The 21,930-nt window shown below is 44.5% G+C and overlaps 1 protein-coding gene across 1 annotated transcript in view; it reads left to right on the forward strand.

Moving 5' to 3' along the window:
* ADCK1 (aarF domain containing kinase 1) overlaps nt 1-21,930 on the forward strand; it is a 71,963-nt gene that overhangs the window by 24,590 nt on the left and 25,443 nt on the right. Inside the window, exon 4 of the mRNA XM_059474251.1 lies at nt 4,030-4,233. Coding sequence (XP_059330234.1) covers nt 4,030-4,233 — 204 coding nt within the window. The remainder of the gene's footprint in view (nt 1-4,029; nt 4,234-21,930) is intronic.

The following is a 21,930-nucleotide window of genomic DNA, read 5'->3' on the forward strand; positions in this document are numbered from 1 at the left end:
AGTTTTAATATGAGATTTCCTTTTATTATGGTTATTAGCATCTCAGCTCATTTTTGAATTAATCTCTAATTTTTATGTGATTGAAGTTGTCCATGTGTTTTCTGGAGACACCTTTCTTGAAATACTGTCATGGAGAGTGTATCTCCATTGTAAGCAGTGATGGGCAGGCTTTCTCTCTGCATTCCTAATCTTCATTTCACATTTTGCCTGCTAAGAGTATACCCTGCACAGGTGGGATATCTTTTCTGAGGGATTTCATATGAGGAGTTGCTTCCACCACTTACTTTACTGTATTCAGTGGCCTTTCTGAGCACTTCTGCCACCAGGTCTGTCACCAGATATCAAATACTGAAGTTCTCACTGGAGATTTTAGTCTGAGTATTTATTTTCTACTAAATTAATTCCTTTATTTCTAAAACTAGATTAACACCTGCCTGTTCATGATATCTGTACATCTGATATTCTGATGAGCACTTCTTTGCCAGTAATCTGTGTGAGTAAAGGCTCCTTCAAAATTAACCAAATTACTTGAGAAGCCAGGTCTGCTTGTACATCAAGCATAAATTAAAATATATCCCATTGCAGCTCTGCTTGCTGAGTGTGTGCTTCATCCCAGAGTTGCCTCTTCTCTATACCCTAAGAGTTGTTACTTTCACAGTTTTAATAATCAGTGTTAATCCTATTCTAACCTGGATGTAGGTAAAGCAGAGGAGTCTGATAGCCATGTGGGCCAATGTAGAATTTGTCCTGCTGAAATTTGCAGGAGGGATTTAAGACAGAAAGAGATGCCCATGTGGACTGGGGAAAGAGCCATGTGCACAGGCAACATTTGTGATCCGAAGGCCTTTCTGATGGAAACCTATTCTTGATATTCCTCAGTACATGAAATGCTTCCTTGCTTTGTAGTGTGCTCCTAGGGGTGATGCATACAATTACATCTGTGTAAAACTAGGTGTTTCCAGCTCTTGCCTCTGATAAAAACAGTCTTCAAAGAATTTCTTGGGCAACAAAGAGCGGTATCTTGAAGAAAAGTTCTGAGCCATTCTGAGGATTTCCATTTACCTTGCATTTTCTTCAAGGTGGAACAGAAACGTGGGCCACCATTACTGGACACTGTATAGGAATGTGATGGTCTTACTTTGTTTATGATGAGGGGAGTGTAGTCTGTCAGAGGAACAGGTGTTGCATCTGAACTCTGGCTTGTCTTGGGGAGATCCAAGAAAATAATAGAGATCATTAAGAAAGTTTTCTGCTAAAAAACCTGATCTGGTTGATAAGAAAAGAGTCCTTGGAAGCTGCATTCACAGTCCTGCATCATACTCAGAGTATTTCTGCCTCTAATGCAGACTGGAGTTTTGTAAGATGTAGGGATACAGATTTACCTCCTCTGAGACAAGCTGCTTGGTCATCTTGTCTCTCTAGAAGTGCAGGAACTGGAATTCCCTGGTCCAGCCAGCCAGCCAAGGCATCTATCTCTTAGGAGTTTAAGCCAAGCCAGTTGTGAGAGCATTGTGGAGGATGCTTTGCAGGAGGATGCTTTGTTCTGTTTTGTTCCTGGAGTCCTCTGTAAGGACTGTCTTGTCCAGGACTGCTGCATTCATGAGGCCAACCAGCTTCTCAACAGGGGGGATAAATTTGTGAGGGCAAAAATTTCCTCTCACCTTGTGCTAGAGGAAAGAGGTGCTATTGCCACCTCCTTCCCAGCAGTGACCCCCATGTGAAGATGCACCCTGTATGCAAGTGTGTCTACAAGCAGTTGCATTTTTAGCTAGATTGAGTTTTCCAGCCTGTTTTTTCCATCTTCCTTGAGAATCCATGTGGTGTGGGTAATGCACTGGAGCCAGCACCTCAGCTACCCTGAGCTGGCTGCTTGTCCTGACACCCAGCAGTGCACTAAAGCCCTGGGTGCTGCTGCTCTGCCCTGAGTCATGCTGCAGCCTGGAGTCATTTGATGGGATCCTGCTGTGCGTGGGAGATCACAGGACCCTGTGCTGGCCTGAATTCAGTGCTGGGAGCTCAGTGCTGGCTTTCTTGGAAGATCTCTTACCCCTGCTTCCTGCCAGTGCCTTTGGCTATGGCTGTCCAACACCTTGAGGTGTGTGGTTGGCCACCACTCTCCTTCACTGCTGGCAGGGGTTCTCTTCACAGCTGGAGGCAGTGGGTAGACGATGACTATTGGAGCTGCAAAAAAGCTGTTTCTCTGTGATGGGCTGTACTCACGGTGCTGTGACAACCCAGCTGCACAGGCTCCCTCTCTCCCTTTCTCTTCTGTCCCATTACTCCCACCCTGGTTTTCTTGCTCTCTCATCTTCTGTTACGGCTTCCTTCCCTTTTGGCCTGCTTTTGTCCTTGCTGCACACTGGGAAGGAAAACAGGGAAAGAGCCAGAGCAGAGGCTTTTTACAGCAGGAGCTTCAGAGCTGTTGTGTAAAATGCAGGAGAATGGTGTGGGAGACTTGAGGTGTACTCATGGGTGTTATTTGCAGCCTATACATGTGGGAGTGTTTTTGAGCTGGCAGTGTGCTGGGGGAAGCTCACGCACACACGAGTTACACTTGCCCGTATGTGCCCACTTAGGAAAATGCGCGTATACGTGTATGTGAGCACGTGGGCATCAAACTGTCAAGTCTCACACTGAGGGCAAGACTTGCACATTAGGCTTTCTCCTCACACTGCCCTAGGCCTGTGTTTCATGCACTTGCAGCTCAGCACTCAGTCTGCCCCTGACACATTCCCAAGTGCGAGACACTCAGCCCGTCCCATGATGTGACACGGCCCTGCTTTGCACAGAGAGCAGACAGCTACTGAATGGTGTGGGTGTATGTGGTGTTCATTAATGTTTGTGGAATTGTTACTTTTTGTCATGTATTTCAAGGCATTTGCTGGAGTCCATCACCACAGGATCTTGTGCAGATGAGGGCTGTAGACACAGGAATTGACTTTCAATGATGTCTGACACAGAAGCCAGAGGAATGAGGAGACTTCATGCAGATTGGTGTCAGGCGTTAACAGGAGATGGGTGCACAGTTATGTTTTGTTATTGATCTGCGTAGGTTTTATTAATGTATCAGGGTAAACTTATATGAAGTTCATTAAATATTATTCAATATAGCTGTGTCCTTGGCAGGAGACTTTTCTAGTGACAGTAATAAAGGGGGAATAAATCATTGTCACTGAAGAATGTGGTGGCTGGTATATTCTTGAGGAGCAAAATGGACTGAAAGAGCTGAAATACAGACCAGGCAAGAGGTTGGCAATGGGTTTTGTCATTTGGTAGTTGCATTTGACCACTGTGAGCACAGCTGCTAAGTCTTCTAACACTTAGTTGCTCAAACAGCTGTCATTGCAGACTTTGTTGGCAATGTAGGCAGTAAGACCCAAGACCTGACTGGACTGGAGGGATGTAATTCCCCTTGTGCATGTAAAAGGGAGGCGAGGAAGATGGAGGACTGCCTGTATACTGTCCTCCTCCCTGCCAAGGAGAGATCTTTAATTTTGATTTTTAACGGACTCTTCTTCTGAGTTCCTGGAAGTCTCTGTGTATCTGTGGTTTTCTTCTCATTTTAATTCACTGCATTCATGCTAAGAGTCTAACATAATGGTTGAGGTCGTGATTTTTGTCTTTTGACAAGGAGTTTCCAAACTATGCAGAATCACAGTGCATAGTGCATAGTGCACTGTGATTCTGCATCATAGTGCAGAATCACAGTGACAAACCAATGCTGCCCTATGGCCAGACATTTTATTTTGTGCAAGGATGGGCCAAAAATTAATGTGCTGTTACTGATCATGATGCCTATACAAACAAGTGTTGAAGCCCTTTATATTCTGGAGCATCTTGTCCTGGTCTGGTTCAGACCCTTTAAATCCAGCCAGAGTCCTACTAATGAACTGACGTGTTAGATGATGATGCCCAGAATCAAGAAAGGAAATCCTTGGTCTGCTTAAATACTGGACAAAATAAGATGTGTATGTGGACATGTGCATGTAACAGCAGAAGGGCTTGACTGATGTTCTGGTCTCTTCACAGGTGCACCTGCGCTCTGCTGAGCGCCTCCGGGAGCTGTGCTGCTCCAACCGAGGCACCTTCATCAAGGTGGGACAGCACCTGGGAGCGCTGGACTACCTCCTGCCCGAGGAGTACACCCGCACCCTCAAGGTGCTGCACAGCCAGGCGCCGCAGAGCACCAGGCAGGAGATTGAGCAAGTTATCCGTGAGGATCTCGGCAAAGAGGTAGGAGCAGCCATAGCTTGTGGTGGCTTCTCAGGCCTCAGCAAGCCCTGGACAGCTAGAGGAAGGAAAACTGCTGATTCTCAGCTATAAGAGATACCGAGGGGAGATACGTCTTCCTTGCTTCTGGGTGAAGGCCATGTGAGTTTTCCCTGTCCATCAATGGGCATTATTGGCAGGCTTTGGTGAGGAGGAGAAGATAACAGAGGAGTAAGGGTGTGAAAGGTGCCAGATGGAAATGGCAGGACTCAACGGAGCAGTGTACTCTGTATGCCAAGATGAACAGGGCTGCTGGAGGTCAGGATGGAGTGCTGTCTGCCACACCGAGGAGTGGGAGCTGGAGGTATTGATGTTCAGGACAAAGATGTATTGGCAGAGCTCTGTGAGGGATGACTGCTCTCCCCTGGCTGCACTAGACCAATTCCAGCTAGCACTGACAGCCCTTTACTTTCTCGAGGCCCTAATTAACCCCCAAAGAAAATAATGGCATAAATCACTTTTGGTGCTGCAGTCAGGTAATGCAGTAGCTCAGGAGTCAGTGCCATCATTAACCCTCAGCAGCCCACAGCACTGAGATCAGTAGGTAAGTGACTGTGTTCATCAGATATAAGGGAAGTAACCATGGTAAATTACAGATGTACTTTGCATCTTGCTCTTTACAAGATGTCCCCTCACCTGTAGCCCAGGGTGAGGAGAGGCATTTCAAGAATCACAACAGACATGGTAAGGTGAGGAGAGACATTTCAAGAATCACAACAGACATGGTAAGGAGGCAGGCAGGAGGCAACAGTGTGCAAAGGTGATGCTAGGGAAAGTGTGTGTTGGATGGGGGGGAAGACAGAAGGCTGAAGAAGGAAAGTGGTGTGTACATCTGTTGTTTCTCATATATAGATGCTTTTAGGACTGTTTTGGTTGTTCTGGCCTGTCTGACTGTGTGGTAAGGAGGTGTGGGGGAAACATGCGGTAAGTGAAGTATTCGCACCTAGAGGGTATATTATGGGCAGATTTGAACAGGGTAAGTCTGCCTCTGTGTAGTTTAAGGTTCTACATATTGTCTAGCCAGGAATGACCATTAATATTTCCCTACAGTTCAATAGCAGGGTTAATGTCAGCCCCCAGTCTGAAACATGCTGCCTCTATCAGCATTCCATCCTTGCAGCAAGGCTGGTACCAGCTGCTCCATCTATCCACTGAGCTGGTACCAGCTCAGTGGATAGATGGAGCAGAGCAAGCTGGCTGCTCCCTGCAGGCGTCTGCCTCTATGGGCTTCCATGTGGCAATCTCCCTTCCACAGGAGCTGTGGAAAGCCACTCCAAAGTTAACCCACATTAAATTACCACACTAGCCACCTCTGGCTCAGTTTGTGTGGTGTCTCTTGGAGGTGGGACCTTTTCTCTCAAGTGTGTGTTCAGCTGCCACTGATAATCCCTGATTTCTTTGTGCTTCTTGGGAGCTAGAGGAATGCTCTGTGCCTCATTGATTCCCAGTGAAGCAGCTCAAATACAGTCTTACCTCATAGCATTCACTTCTTTCACATGGGCAGTGCTGGGCAATATTTAATTTTGAAGTTACAGGAGAGGGAGGGTAAAAAAGGTAGAAATGGTAAGAAAGTGATGGAGGAGAAATGGTAACAAGGGAAAGAGAGCAATGATAAAAGAGATAAATGAAGAGAATAACATGTATAAAAATAAAGGACCTTGTAAAACTGGGCAGTATTAAAAGCTGATGTAAATGCCTGTATCAATAGTTACAAGGTACCAAATCAAGATATTTAAAAGAAAGGATTTATGAACCTAATGCACCAAAGCTGTCATTGCTGGAGCCTAGAGGGTTTAATAGGGTTGCTTCAGGAGAAAATTTAATTTCAATGGAGCTAGATCCTCAGTATATTTTAAATGTTATATACTTATCTGAAATACAGGTAGCAGAGCAGGAAGGTGGAGTATCAGGGCAGAGAAGAGTGCAGAGAGGGATCTGAAACTTTCCCTTCTGGGGCCAGCATTACACCTGAGAACTTGAAGATGAATTCAAATGGAAGTAAAAATGGCAATGACGGAACCTTCTCAGAGTGCCTGAGCCTAGTCCTGCTGCTCTCAAATTCAGTGTAAGACTTCTAGTTTCCCATCAGGCCCAAGAGCAGGGCTCTTCAGATGAATCTTAGGTGTAGCCAAGAAGTAGTTACAGCTTGGATCAGTGCAAAACAAATGGGACAAAGAGCAACTGGAAATACAGAGATACCTAGGGAGGAATGTGACAAGCTAACAAATTAGGCAAGAGCTTGCAAAAGGGCAGGAAGGTCAAAAAGAAGCCAATTTCATGTGCAGAAGCATTATATTTTCAGTCAATTAGAAATAGTCTGCCTTCTGATGTGACCTACTCCTGTGAATCTTATCACGGGCTTGGGTGTTTGACAAATGTTTTGTGGGAAAACTGGCTTAAATGGAGACCATGCCAATGGGACAGATATTTGAGCAAAGACAGAGCATTTATGAGGTGGATTTATGGCAGTTCACCATGAGTTTGTTGTCTCCACACAAACCTACTTGATACTCTGATGATGGGAGGTCTCCCATTTTAGGCCAGCGTTGTGGCTGGGGACTGGGAGCTGCTCTGATGTAAAGGTGAATGGCATGTGTTGGTTTGACACAGAAGCAGAAGCATCATGTATGCTGACTATTGGGTTGTCCTGTCCCACCCTATTTTATGTCCAGGGCCAGTGTACCTATCAGGGATCACTGGGATAAAAATAATCAGTGAGCAAACGCTGGCTTTTTAATCTCAGCCACAGTGGTTTAGATGAGTGATGGTGGGAGGTGATAATTCTCTGGAGTGTTAATGTGCAAGAAGTTGAGGTAGGTGGGGTGGGATTCACAGGGTGGTAGCAGTGGGAGAGGCTGTCCAGAGGAATTTCTACAATAACTCCTGGAAACAGTCACCAGTGAGATCACAGAGCAAGAATCTTTTGGGGAGACAGTGGAGATAGTGCAGGTTAGGCTTGTTGGGGTGAATTTCTTGGAGCAGTTGGGAAAAGTTGTGTTGATAAGAATGGGTGTTAAGATATGAATGAAAGAGTCTCTCCTACCTCTATTTTTATCTTCCTTGCTTGAACAAGATTCTGAAAGTGAAAAGGTGTCAAGCGTGGAAAATGAAAGCAAGCTGAATATGTTCTTTCTCTGCAGAACTATTAATGACAGAGGGACAGACAGCTGGTTCAGCTAAGTGCTCTAACTCAACCAAGTGCACGCAGAGCAGAGTCAGGCAACTTCTGGTAAGATGTGGACACCACACATTTAGGAAGAAGGACTGATAGGAGCTCTGGAAAATAAGACTTTCAGAGTGGGTGTACCTTAAAAGCACAAAATCTTTGTGTTTAGAAACTAGAAAAGGTAGAAGAAATTTTGACAGCACTGGGATTAGGGACACTTCCTCCCTCTAGTAGTTTTTTTGGAAACTACTGTCATGTGGCTGTGGGATACAGGGATATTGGGGAGTGATGCCACTCTGTTCTGATTAAGGGCATATCACAGCATCCCTTTTCATAGGATGGAGTGGTTGCAGAAGGACTTGTCAGCTTTTACAACCCCGGTCTTGCAAATATCCTTTGTGCCTTTGTTGCCTGGCTCCACTACTAGCCAGTGCATTCCCTAATATAGTTCTCACTTCTCTGCTGCTGCACAGTGCTGTCACAGGTTAGATACTGGGACATCTCCATGCTTCACTGTGTACTCTTCTCTACACCAACACACACTTTTACCTCTTTCTAGTCCCAAAATAACTCCTCGTATTGCACATCCCAGTAGGCCACAGCCTAGGTCTACCCACTCAGCACCACTGTATTACTTCTCCTATGTACAACAAGATGTCATTTTCACAGCCCATTGCTCATCAGCTTCCAGTCCATCCTTACACATTGGCATTTTTAAATCAAATTATTGACCTTTTCCCTAAGGCATCTTATTCTCCCTCTTGGTATGTTTGTGTACTCTGTACTCTACCCAAGCCTTTACTCACGTTGAAGGTAATTTTCCTTGGTGGGAGAACTCCCTTCCTCCCCATCTGTCACTCTTTCCTTTCAGAAATATCCCAGTTCCTGCTCTTTTCTGGCAGGTTCCTGTTGGGCAGGTTCTCTAGTCATTGCTCCTGTCTCTTGTGTAAGGTTGTTTGGTTGGGGATTAGGGCAAGGATAAACTTTGCACCCCCCATCTGAGGGTGGTGTGTCCCAAGCAAGGTCTTTCCCATGCTGAGGGGGTGCTTGTGTAGTGCAGCTTCCCAGGTGCTGTGTCCAGGCTGCCATTGCTTGGGGGTGATGGGCTGGTGTAAGGCATGTGGCTAGCCAAGGGAATGAGTGTCTCTCCTTGTCTCCTGACTTACCTTCACATCTAACAGGTCCTGAAACTGTTGCAGAGGAGTAGAAACGGTTGAAGCTGAGCAGTCTCAGATGTTATCAAAAGATCATGGGTTAAGATAAGAACAATTTACTGGAAACAGCAATGAGATAAGAAGACAAATGATAACAGCAACAATATTAATAATGAAAAGTATAAGACAAAGAAGTGATTTATGTGAAAAGCTCCTGACAATAAACAATACCTGACTGTTCTGTCCACCACTTTAACTCGATCGGAAGGAGCCCCTTCTCCTTGGAAGAGAGAGTCCCTTTCTCCTGCCACTGGCAACGGCATGAGGTGGTATCCAGTAACTTTAGGGTCCTGGCCACACCCCTCCTGGCTATTGCAAAAAATGAACCTGGTCCTGATTGGAACTAGGGCACTCCCAAAGTTCCCAAAGTGTTTTTTGGGTTGGGTACATGAAATATGATTCATCTGTTTTTGAAATGTACTCAAATACACCTGGAAATATGGTCACTGCAGTGATTTGCAGTGATGCTGCATGGACATTTGACAGGGAGGGACAGAACTTGTATGCCCATGTATACTGCCACAAGAAAGACAGAAAATGAGACCATAGCAAGGTGCTAATCCCCAGTGCAAGACATTTCCCAGTCCTCATACTACTATGAGAATTAGAGAAATAGCACAAATAGAAAAAACTATTTTTACTCCTATTTCTATATGAGTTCTTGGTATGGTATAGTATGGCAGCCTTTGCTGTGCCAGTGACTAGGAGAAGGATGGACTTGATTCCCTGATTCTTTTGGAATTGTCAATGAGCATTTTAAGCTCTGGCAAGACATATGCTTATTTCTGATTTGCAGAATGATTCAAGTAATACTCAGCCCTGTGGGAGAAGAGCAAGGCCTTCAATAGGCTGTTGGGTATTACGCTGCATGTCCTACAGCATCCAAGTTATTCCCAGGGTAAAATGAGCCACTTTCTGTAGCTGGAACTATATGGTGCTCTAGAGAAGTTTCATTTACTGTGCTATATCACAAAGTTCATGTCATAATGAAGGTTGCTGCAGGTTCTGTTATGGCTCCAGAATGCCTTTTCCTGGGTGGGCAGTGTTGTCTAACCCTTCCGGGATGCCAGGACAGGTGCCTGCTTCCTGCAGTGTTGCAGAGCCTTGTGGTTGAGTGCTCTGCCCACAAGCACTGATGTATACCACAGTGCACAGTCCCTCTTGTGGTTGCTTGGGGCTGTGGACTGATGCAGAATGGCTTTGCCAAACACCCAGGTCTCCTGTGGCTTGTGAGCCTGGTTCTGTCCTAATCCACCATCTCCAGCCAGCAGTGCTGTGCTGTGAATGGTCTGCAGTGATGGTCTGTGAAGTGCATCACTGTGTGTTACATCACTAACAGACTCTGGGAAGCCACATCTAGGTCACCTGAGCCTCTTTGCCTGCTATGGGTGTTGTCAGTCACTCATTCTGCATTACCCTCCATTACCCCACCAGTGTGGAAGCTGAGCTGTGTTGGCCATTACTCTGACAGTGTTAGGGGCTGCAAAGTGGGATGGGAAGATATGGCCCTTCTCCCACCACTCTGAGTCTCTTGCACTACACCCAGCAGGGCTTCCAAGCAGACGTCAATAAAAACCACATTTTTATTAAAACTGTAATGACAAATAAAAACCCTTCACATTTCTTTCAATAACTTGGGATATAAAAAAGAGATTTTTATCTATTATGAAAAGGATTTTAGCCATAAAAAGGTAATTTAAAGAGTCTGAGATGGATGGTGAATAGCATTAATGTCACCCAGAACAAATGGTCCTGCATTACTCAACTGAAAGGCACAAGTGGCTGCCTGTGCAGGTCCCTGCTGCTGCTGCAGCCTGTGCTTGCCCTGCCTTGTCTCTGGTAAGAGGCCCCAGTCCCTGGCAGATCCCAGTGTGGCTGCCTCTACACCGAGCCCTTGGGTGGGCAGCATCTGTCCAGAACTGCTGCTCCAAGGGCAGATGGGGAAAGCAAACAGAGAGCTTTATGTGGCTCAGGTAGTGAACCTTGCTTTGTTTCTTGTGTCCCTGCTCATTCTGTATGCAAGCTCCAGTGTTACTGACCCTTACTGTTGTGCCAAGGACAGCCTGCTGTCCTTACTGCCAGGGGAGCTTTTGAAGAGGGCACTGCTCTATGTGGATTTTCTCTCTACTCAGAGCTCCTGGGAGAATTTGGCTGGGTCCTGCTCATGGCAGCCTCTTCCTGGGTACTCTAGGCCCCTTAGTCTGAGAGAGGGAAGGTTTTGAGTATAGAGTAGAGGATAACCTCTTTTGACTTCTTTCAAATTAGTAAGATTTACAATATAAGAAGTTGGACAGTAGATTTTCTGAAGGAGTTTGGAGGGCTTTCTGTAAGGAAGAGAAAAACTTCAGACAGGAAGTGCAATGGGGAATGCCCTGGTAAAAATAGTTCTGAACTGGATGCTTAGTGACATTTTTTGCCTTCAATTTACAAATTCTTTAGGTGCCTGTGGGTTAGTGTATGATGTACCTGCATGGAATTTGTTGCCTCAGTGTCTGTGCAGGCGGTAAGCTGTGTTCAGTACAGTTTTCTCAGAGTTCTGATTATACCTGAAGTGTTGCTCTGAAGCAAATACATCTTGGCTGACAGTACCCACAGCAGCTGTGTCAGGCTGTATTCAGTGTCCATGTCCTGCAGAGGTGGTGCATCTGCTGCACAACAATGCTCAAGCCATTGACAGAAAACACTTTTCAGCATGTGGGTAACCCTTCCAATTTCAGACAATTGCTGGAAATTGCAGTCTGTAACTGAGATTAATAGTCCTTATTCTTGCATATGGAGACTTTCTTTTTTCAAATGTGTATTTCCTTTGCTCAGCAGTCTCCAGGCATTTCTGGCACAGCAGGATCTGTGTAGGGGCAGAAACATTGAGGTACTATGTTGAGGGACTGGCTTCTGTTTCAAAGCCCACTGCTGATACTCTCTGAAATACTCTTGATACTCTAATCTTGACACAGGCTGGGTTTACTGTGCCTGATTTTTCTCTGAGGGAGTGAAAAATCCCATCATCTGCCTGCCCACTGATCTTTTAATATCCTACTTGATGCTGCCTAGTTATTATCTCCTAATTTCTTTCACAATTTAACATCTGCACAGTTGCTTGGCTCTTGACCCATCAGAAACATGAGAACATGATGCAGTGAGTCAGGAAACTTTTGGCAATAGGTTATTTGTAGGTGAAACAAATGACATAAGATGAAATAAGGAGCTCTAGGGCCTGACCTTGACATATCTGTATTTTTCTAAAACACAGAGTAGTCACATAGAATTTTTATGAATTTATAAGATGTACAGTGATCTAATAAGTTTTGTTTTATGGCACTTCTGGGATCTGTATGACAGGAAGCTCTTGATTTCTATGGAAGGATGCTGAGCTATAAAAACACTTCAACTCTGCTTGCAAGTTTTCTTTCCTGTGAAAAACTGCATTGGAAATTCTCCTTATGAGAAGCCACACACTCAACATGCTTTTATGTTTTGAGAACTGAGGCAAAAATTGGGATCTAAGGTGTCTGAACATCCTTTACACCATTAGTCAGCAAAGTGTGTTTGTTCCTTATAGGCAGACCAGCCTGAGGAAGTTTTGTCATGTTAGGTATGTGAACATTAGGCACACTTTGCACTTATTTTCTGTAAGCTTTACAGTATTTAGTTTTACAGGATGTGTAGTTCAGAGCCAAACCTCTGAAGCTGTCTGTGACAACTGAAGAAGTAAATTCATGTGGCCTACTGCTTGTGCCAGGAGAGCTCAGCTGAAGCAAACCTACAAGTTTCTTCCTTACAAAGCTCACATAATCACTGCATCTCTAATTGACAAGTTCTTGGAAAAGGCTCTTCAGCACCAATCCTTCCAAATTTCAGATTATTAGTAGAAAATTTACATTCGTTAGCTCATTTTGGATAATGAATGAAACTGAGGTGGTATCAGTTGTACATGGAGAACAAAGCTAATTTTCTCAAGCACCTTATTGGATGTAGCTGATTGGTTCAGGTCTATTAACTGCTATTCCCATTTATCAAGAAGGCCTAGAAGGAGGCTAGAGCAATTAAAATTACCAGGGCTTGTTAAGAGGGGTTATAGTAAAGAAGTCTCTCCACGTAACTTTTCCTGCCTTGCCCTTTGTAAACTGCAAATGTCTTTGCCCTGGCTGCCAGGAAAACCTATAAGCCAATGCCTCCCTCCCGGTCCATCTTTTGTCCTTTGGACCATAACCTAATCTGTTCCTCTTCTATTTTTTTTCCTTTTTGTTTGAAAGAAGTGTGAAGCTGGTTCTTAATGGGATATCCTGGCCAAGGCCTTTGCCAGTCCCTTGCAGTCATTAAAACCAGCTCAGGTATTACAGAAAGGCTGCTCCGAGATAAACATTTGAGACAGTGGGTGGTTCTCAGTGAGCGAGCAGGAAGGAATGGAAAGGAATGGAGCAGACTGGTTCTGTAGGCCTTATCTCTCTAATGACTACACAGCCATAGCACACTGATCACTATGTGTTGGACGGAGTGTCTCCAGTGACTTAGTATCTTGTACCTCATGAGGGAAAAAATGCAGCCTGACCCTTCTGGGACACTTTCTCCTGGCCTTGCTCTCCACAGGACATGTCTAAAGTGGATCTCAGTACTTGGCCCCTCTTTGGTGAGGTGAATCCTTAGTTCTAATGAGTTGCTTTTTGAGATGGTTACAATAGATGGAATCCACCAAACTGTTTATCTTCATCCACAGAAGCCCAAATATTTTGAACTATAGGAAACAGAGCTACATACCAGTTAGTATTTAGAGGCTTCATGTCCCATTCCTATTCCAGAAGATGACTTTTTTGCTCCATTTTTGAGCTGCATCAGCCTGAGGGAAGGAAAAAAGGCAGTTGCATTCTGGCTTTAGAATAGTGGGTTGCTAGATTGCTTGGAAATGCACGTGAATTAATCAAAATGACCCCCCTAACTTTGTTTCCATAGCCCACTTTTGTCCTGGTAACAATGTCTAGCAGTACATGCTGGGGATGCCAGAGAAGAACTTACCTTCAGGCTGTTTCCTACTGCACCATGGACTGTCAGCCCTTCTCTTTGCAGTACTTGTCACCCTGCAGTGGCAGCAGCAATGCTAGGCCTGTAAGTGTAGTTGATTTATGTTAACTGTTGAAACAATAATGTTTAATCTGTAAAGTGCTAATCTATTTTTTATGTTGATTATGAATAGGCCAGCTGTGCCTACTTTCCTATTCATAGAGTTTAGTGAATATGCCCGTTTCACAGGCTGGGTTTGGAGGGTAATTTACATGAGAGCAGACACTGCTTTAGGGAAAGAAAATCAGCTGGTTACACCCTTGAAGCAGGGATTTGGCAGCCCTGCACTAAGATCTGGGGGCAAGGAAAAAGCATGGGAGGAAGAGGAGAAAGACAGATAAGTGAGCTGTAGAAGAGGCAGACAGATCAGAGCAGACATGTGAAAAGTAGGGAAGATATGGTCAGGAGAAGAAAGGAAAAGTTTATATTCTGAGGAGAGATTGACAAGAAGGAAACAGGACAGGATGTGGCTGGTTTAGCATAGGACTTTTCTCTTTGTATCAGTGCAGGGAGTTTAGGGCTCCATGGTTTGTATGGCTGGTCATTAGGGATGATCTAATGCATGGTGCCAGTGACACTATTGGTTAAGTCAGTTGTGGATTTAATTTGTCGTGCAGTTGTCTCTCTTGAGGGACTTCTATTGATCTCTGTGTGTTTTTTTCCTGAGAGTTGGCTGCAAAGGATACAAACTCCAGGGCCTCATCCAGACCTCTTTGTAAGTTATTCTACCTCAGCTCCTGTGTAGTTCCTGCACCTCGGTCTCTGGTGTGGACTGCTGAATAGCTGTGTCTTTCACATTGACTTGTCTGCCATGTGTGCTGGTGTTTCAATACCCATCAAGGCACAGTTAACACCAGTAACTGGCTTATGAACTTTACATCTTCAGCAGAGCTTTACTACCTTTTAAGTATAATTCTTTTAAAATAGTGACCTTATTATATCCGTTTCTTCATACCAGTTCAGTTCAGTTGTGGCTGCCTGCCCACATCTGCCAGGTCCACCTCAGATCCCTACTCCTACTTCCCTGTTCTATTAATCTGGGGCAGTGTTGTGCTTCAATAAGACTTCAGGCTTGCTTGTATCAATGTAATTATAACCAAAGCCAGGGAAAGGATATAACTGGGCAGAATCTGTCTGGGACTGGGCTTTGCCTTCTGCATGTCATCATTGTACTGTGCCCCTGTCCACCCTGGTGACAGGCTGCGGGATTGTCCAATGCTGCTTCTGTCATTCCTGCTCTTTGTCCCAGGTGATGAAGATCATCAGAGGGCTGGAAGACCTGTCCTGTGAACACAGGATGAGAGAGTTGAGGTTGTTCAGCCTGGAGGAAGACTGGGAGAGACATCATAGCACCTTCCAGCACCTAAAGGGGACCTACAAGAAAGCTAGAGAGGGACTTTTACAAGGGTGTGGTAGTTATAGGACAAGGGGGAATGACTTCCAACTGAAAGACAGTAGGTTTAGGTTAGATATTAGGAAAAAATTCTGTTCTGTGGCAGTGGTGAGGTACTGGAACAGAGAAATCATGTTTGCCCCATTCCTAGAAGTGTTTAAAGCCAGGCTGGATGGGGCTTTGAGCAACCTGGTTTAGTGGAAGGTGCCCCTGTCCATGGCAGGGAGGTTGGAACTAGATGTTTAGGGTCTGTTCTAACCCAAACTATGATACTTTGAAACAAATGTAGTCCTGTCCTGCACACACACTGCAGGAACCCTCCACTCCTCCTGCACACCCTGCCTCTGCACACACACAAACACCGTCCTGACCCTTTTCTTCATTTGCCTCTCTGTGGGTGGATTTTGCCTACCATTCCCCATACAAGCTGTGTATACAAATGCCCTGCTCCATGCTTCCTTTTTAACTCTGTGCTCAAGCCCTGGCACAGCTTCACTTCCTGACCAAATCCTTGTACCGGACCTCTTCTGAGCATCTCCTTATCACACTCCATATAGTCATAAAACTGCCCATACACCTTAACCCCCAGCCCCCCTGCTTTGTCTTATATACTTCTTGAAGCCCCCAGGCTCTCAAAGCTGAATCAGAGAGCTAAGATGAGGCACAGGTGATGTGTTTCTCAAGGTGGCACAGGTGATGTGTGTCCCATATAACCTCAGGCTCTGGCAGCTGGTTATTTCTCACAGGAGTGCTGCTGTTGTGCAGGCTCACTGCTGACAGGGCCCTTGGGCCATCTCTGCAGTCCTCTCTGAGCCTCCCCCTACCTGGCTGTGACTAACATGGAGCTTGTTTATTGTGGCTCCTTGATCCTTTCCTACACAGGTTTCAGCCAGTGCGTGGCAGGAATGTGTTTATATCTGGAGTCAAAATGGTCTTAGCACAAAATTTGCTTCTGGGTGTTTTGTTAAATCTAACCTTCTTGCTTTTGTGCCAACTGGCCCCATCTCTGTGGCATTTTGAGTGAGGCTCTATCTTGTTACAGGTAAGAAATTTTTTACATTGAGAACTTCCAGTCATGGCAACAACTTCCCCAGGGATATGGTGGAAGAGAGACCTCATCACTGGAGATTTTCAGGCTTCCTTTCCCATGAAAAGTTAAACCAGGCTGTCTTTTGAGGTCCCTTCCAACCAGAGCTGTTCAGTGATTTGATGATTCTTTAGAAATGTTCTGTCTTTGCACCAGGCTGCTGGCAGCTCTAGGGGTGGTATGTCATTTGGGAATATGTCTTCAGGAATTCAGCCAAGGGGTTCTCTGTGTTGGGGACCTCCACAAATCTTACTACATGTGTAGCTCAAGAGAAATTGGAACTTTGAGGGGATGGGGGACAGTTGGCTTGTTTTCACTTGTCATTTGTGAGCATTAGCACTTGATGTCTAGTTCAGACCTCAAAATGAGGTCAGTGTTGATGATAAGGTTGAGGCTGCAGGCATGCTTGACAGAAAGTTAGTGACACTCTCCGTTGTGATGAGAAAGGAGATAGAAGGGATGGCTTGACTGAGAAGATTAGGAACTGTGCTTTGGCTTTGTTGAATGTGAACAGAGATATGACTGAAAGAAGATGACTGAGAAACAGGCTGAAATTGTAGTTTGGCTAGAAGCAGGCTGGTGTAGAGTACAGAGCCAGAACTACAAGTCAGCAGAAAGGAAGTGGGAATTTTATGTGAGCTATTATCCAGATGCAGGGTGTGGGTAGAGGTTGTGAGCAGAGCTTTGTATAACATCTCCAGAAAGCTGGGAAAAGGATAAGCCAGCTGCTCAGATATACTAGGAGAGCAATTAAAAGAGCAGAAGGCTGAGGAGACTTTTCCCTTCCTTAGGAACTACTGGGGTATTCCTGCTATGTTAGCACTTTCAGCTCTATTGCTTGGGAGCTGAAGAGCTGCAAAGAACACAGAAGGCCTTGAAAATCTTTATATAAAGGGGCCACTACTGCTCTACCTCAGCCATGGAATAAGAATCCCTTTGGGCAGATGGGATGCAGCGGAGTTGTCTTCTGCTGTGTTTCCACTGTGCACTGGTGTAACAAATGAGACCCTCCTTTGTTAGCAGGGGGAGGAAAGAGAAAGAATGCTTTCAATTAAAATACAAAAGATGGCTGGGAGTGGCATCATTGTGTGCTCTTGAAGGACTCTGATTCCAGTCTGAACAACTGACCAGTGTGGCTCCTTCCTCACAGACAGAAGAGATGAAAAGCAAGTAGCATTTCCCCAAAAAGAGAGAAAAGAGTAGATTTAATGAGCATTGCTCACTGGGAGAAAGATAAAAAAGCAAATTAAATGGGGCATTTGTATGTGCAAGGGAAAGCAGGGAAACATCTGCCCCATAGCCTGCATTGTTGGAGTGAATAGGTAGCTCACAAGTCCCTACTTTTTTTCCAGCATGATGGAATAGAAAACAAACAGGATTATATATGTATATACACACCTTGGCTTTATTTTGCTTTGGTCTGTGCATTTTGCATAGGCTATAAGATACTTATGTCATGCAAAATAGAGTGCACAGTGACAGTGTTTACTGTCACATAGAGAGACTGCAGTTTTACATCTTTGCTTTCCACACAAGCATAGTTGTTAGTGGACTCTTGCTTGGCCATTAGGATAAGGAAGCACTGGCTGCTGTTGGAGGCCAGTCATGGACAGGCTGGGCTGCAGAAATGGTTTAGGGTATCAGGAAGATGACTAGCTGCACAAGATGTTTTGTTATATTTGAGATGGAAAGAAGTGGGATGCTGAACAGGTCACAGGTCATTATGCTAATTAACTGCATCTGGGGACAGAAAATAAGTATTTTCTCAATGTCCATGCCAGTGTTAGAGGGACTGTAAATCCCTTTGTTATCACTTGGGGATTCTGAGGAAGTAGTTGATTCAGTCATGCAAGGTTCTTCCACCTTCCATCTTCTCCACAGGGAAGTGAACTGGATTTGCAGCTTAAAATTGTGATGTAGCTTCCAACAGCAAAACCTTTCCCATGGTAATGGACGTTTTTGAGAACTAGATTTTCTTGGAATGTAATTCTGTGTATGAGATTATAAACATGAGGGAAAACTACATGGATGTATACTTTGACCAGGAATAATGTTCACCCACACAGATGGATGGATTAGAAACTTATTTGGAGACATCCCAGCTTTGCTGTTTCCTTTCTCTGGTTTCATCTATATGTTTGTGCTACCACAGATGTTGTGCTAGACCTGCAGATGATGTCTGGACTCTGCTTTCTTATAGTTTAGCTTGATATCTGCCTTACATCAGAAGTATATTGTGCAGTTTCTCTGCTTTCAGAGTGCTTTGTGAAACCAGCACCTGGGCAAAGAACAGCTGAATGAAACTAAACATGGGAGAGGCTGTGGTGAAATGCTATTGCAAAACCTGTAGAACTCCCAGCTGTTGAAAGCATCTCTGGGTGCTGAGCTAACTGTTAATTTTAGCGTCCTGTGTGTCTGGAAGCTAGTAGGACATCCAGTAGCTTAATTGGTGAAAAACATTTATCTCCTTGTGCTGGTCAGGATGATGTTCCTGAGCCAGTTATGTTCCAGTCTGGCCATCACAATCCTTGCTTATATTAGGCTGAATGTTGTTTATTTGTGGGAGCCATGGATAAGTGGCTCACCTTTCAGAGGGATGGGAGATGAGGTCCACCTCACACACAGGGTCTCAGAAGACATACATCTGCTCTGTCTGCTCATTGCTCTTACTGCCTGTTGTAGCTGTCACCACTGAGATCCAGGTTTCGATCTGGGATGAGTGATAGTCTTAGACAATCCTGCCTTGTCTTAAGGATCTGACTCAGGAAAATAAATGAAACTACCATGAGTGCGTCTGAGCACAGACTATTATGCAGGAGTCATTGGGGATGGAATAAAAGGTGCTTTTCCTCAAGGTATAGCTCTGTAATAATTAAAGGTACTATACAAGTCAAGTAGACTGATACTATTGCTGCACAGCTCAATGGATGGATGTGAGGAGTACAAGAGTGGCTTTGTGTAGGCTTTTCCACTGCTTGTCTAGCCAGAAGAGACTACAGAAAAAGGATAATAGGTGAGCAGATCGGGAAGTAGCCAGGATCGTAGGTATCAGACAGTGAATGAGTGAATGAACATTGGTCTCTGGCTGAGGGGGATCAAGGACTCTTCCTTGAGTTCATTTTCTGTAACACTAATGCCTTTGTAACTGAGAAATGCTGTCAGTAGGACCCAGAGAAGATTCTCAGGGTTTTAGCAGGTAGTGGGCTGCAGAGGTCCAAAGTGGTACAAGGTGGAAATAACAGGAAAAAGTGAACTTCGCACCCTACCTGAGTCCCATTTTTCTGGAAGAAATGCTGATGGTTGATGGACAGCCCTGATTTTGTGCTGTTGTTGTGAAATGTTAGCAGTGATTAACAAAGTTAGCAGTGATTGGCAGGTCAGGAACAAACGTGTACCATTGGCATGTGAAGTGACGTGTTTGTGGCTGTGTGTAATAATTGTTGTAAATGTATTATACAGATAGGTTTTTAAAAGCAAAGCTAAAAATTTGGACCTTATAAATTAGACAAGGGCAGATTTCTAGCTGTGTTGACAGCCCTGATTCTGCTCATTGAAGCATGAGTGCTGTTGCATGGTGTGGCCCAGTGTCACAGGGGATATCAAGGAGAAACATTGTTAGACCTCAGCTCTTCCAAATTCTGGGCAGGCACCTTATTGCATCTCTCCCCCTGAAAAGAACCACCTTACTTTGCCATCCTGTGCACTTAAAGATGCAGGGATTTTCTGTAATAAGCCATAGGTAATTGTTTCAGTGCATGAGAACACACACATACCTTTACCTGCATTCATTTGGATGCAGCATATGGCTCTCTATATATGTGCACATATATGTGTAAATGTAATATGAACACCAGCAAATCCATTGAAAACAAAACCACTGTTCTGTTTACATCTACAATATTATTAAAAATACTAGATTAATAAATACATGTTCTTGACAGATGAATTTAGGAACCATCAATTAAGCTTGGCATTCATTAGGTGGGGAGAAGTCCAATCAGATTTCACTGACTCAACAAAGCCGCCTAAAAACTGTGGGCTTTTTGTTCTGATGTTTGATGAATTATTCTTCATAATCCACTGTCTACTATGATAAATCTAATCTTTCAGTTTTTGCTGTCTTAATAATTCTCAGAGCAGCCCTGTGACATTTTGTTTTCGTAGAGGGGATAGGAGGGCTGGGACGATGGAAAAAACCCCTCGCTGTCTGGGAAGTATATTCTCTACAACAAAGTAATGTTTTTCTCACACTTAGAGCTCTGGTCTTGCAGACTCGCAGGGATCAGTGAATCCTTGGCAACATGAGCCATTATGTGTATCTTGTTGGAAAGATGACCAGCCTAGGATGAGGTTCACGTTCCTTAAACCAGCAGGGGCATTGAATCTGAGAGCAAATAGCGTGCTAGTGTTGATAAAGTGAATTCCAAAAGTCCTGATGCCTTCTGCTGTTAGTGATCCTGCATCTCACTGCTTCCTAAATTTGTCTTGAACAAACTGCTGACACATGGCCAGCATTAATCACAGTGGCAGAGCAGAGCCAATGCATCTCATGTAGAACGATGTTATATAATGCAGGGCTGGGGAAGGGCTCCATGACTTAGGCTCCTGCTCCAGAGCACCATGCTGGCAGCCTTTCCAGAGGGAAGAGAACATACCTCTCTGTGAAGTGGGCAAGTTGAAACCAGGCAGTAATACTCCATCATTTGCTGAAAAACATGGATATAAAAAGGTTGGGATTAAGAGGCAATATATTTCAAAAGAAATTAGCTAGCAAGACATGCACATTTAACTGTTATGGTTTAGAGATTAAGATATCAGACTGGAACTTGGGATATCTGGGTTAAATCCCAGCTCTGTCAAAGACTTCTCAGAACATGCTAGGCAGGTCATGTAAGGTAATACTTTCAGAAAGGACTCAGGATTTGGGAGCTTAAATCCAATTGATTTCCAGTATCTTTCTAAGTGTTTAAGGACCGGATTTGCAAAAAACACTGAGGCATCCTGGTGCCCAGCATTGTGGCATCAGGTAGTGTATGTGCTGCAGACCTTGGGAAGAGCAGCTGTGCTTTGGGAAAGAACTTCAGCATGTGAGGAAGCTTGTAGCTGACATCTGGGAATTCCTGGAAAGCATGAATTTGTGCAGGGCCTGTGGTGGCTGTGCATCTCATACCATGGCACTCTGGGCTTAATGTGGTCTGGGTGCAACCTCAGCACAAATACACACTAGTATGTGTCAAAGTAAATAGATCCTGTTAGAGCTTTTATATCACTTCTTTGAGATGTGAATACTAATACCAACAATCATGCATATTTTGTGTATTTAAAATTAAATGAGCTTCATTCTTCAGAACTAAACAATCAGGGCTGTGTTTCCAGCAAGTGAAGTACAGCACACATTCATTTGCTGGTGGAGCCTGTGCTTGTTGATGGGGACCTGGCTTGCAGAAGGAGCAAAGGAAACCACTGTGTGCAGGGACACTGCTCACCTGCACGGCTGTAAACCTGCAGCTGGCTGTCCTGCTCCTTTGAAAGAGCAGCCCTAAAGTTCCTCTTAAATGTTTATTAAACCTGTTGGGAAACTATGCCTGTTTCATCTCCTGCCAGGATTACAGATGGTAACAGTGAGTTTGATGAGGCCGTTTGAGACCAGCTGTAGCCTGGAAAAAACTTGAGAGTTCCTGAGGTCAGGTGTGCTCCAAGACTGTCCCAGACCTTTGCTTGCTAATCATCCATTCTGGAAATGACA

Source organism: Ammospiza nelsoni, chromosome 6 (genome assembly GCF_027579445.1).
Source record: "Ammospiza nelsoni isolate bAmmNel1 chromosome 6, bAmmNel1.pri, whole genome shotgun sequence".
NCBI classification, from domain to species: Eukaryota; Metazoa; Chordata; class Aves; order Passeriformes; family Passerellidae; genus Ammospiza; species Ammospiza nelsoni.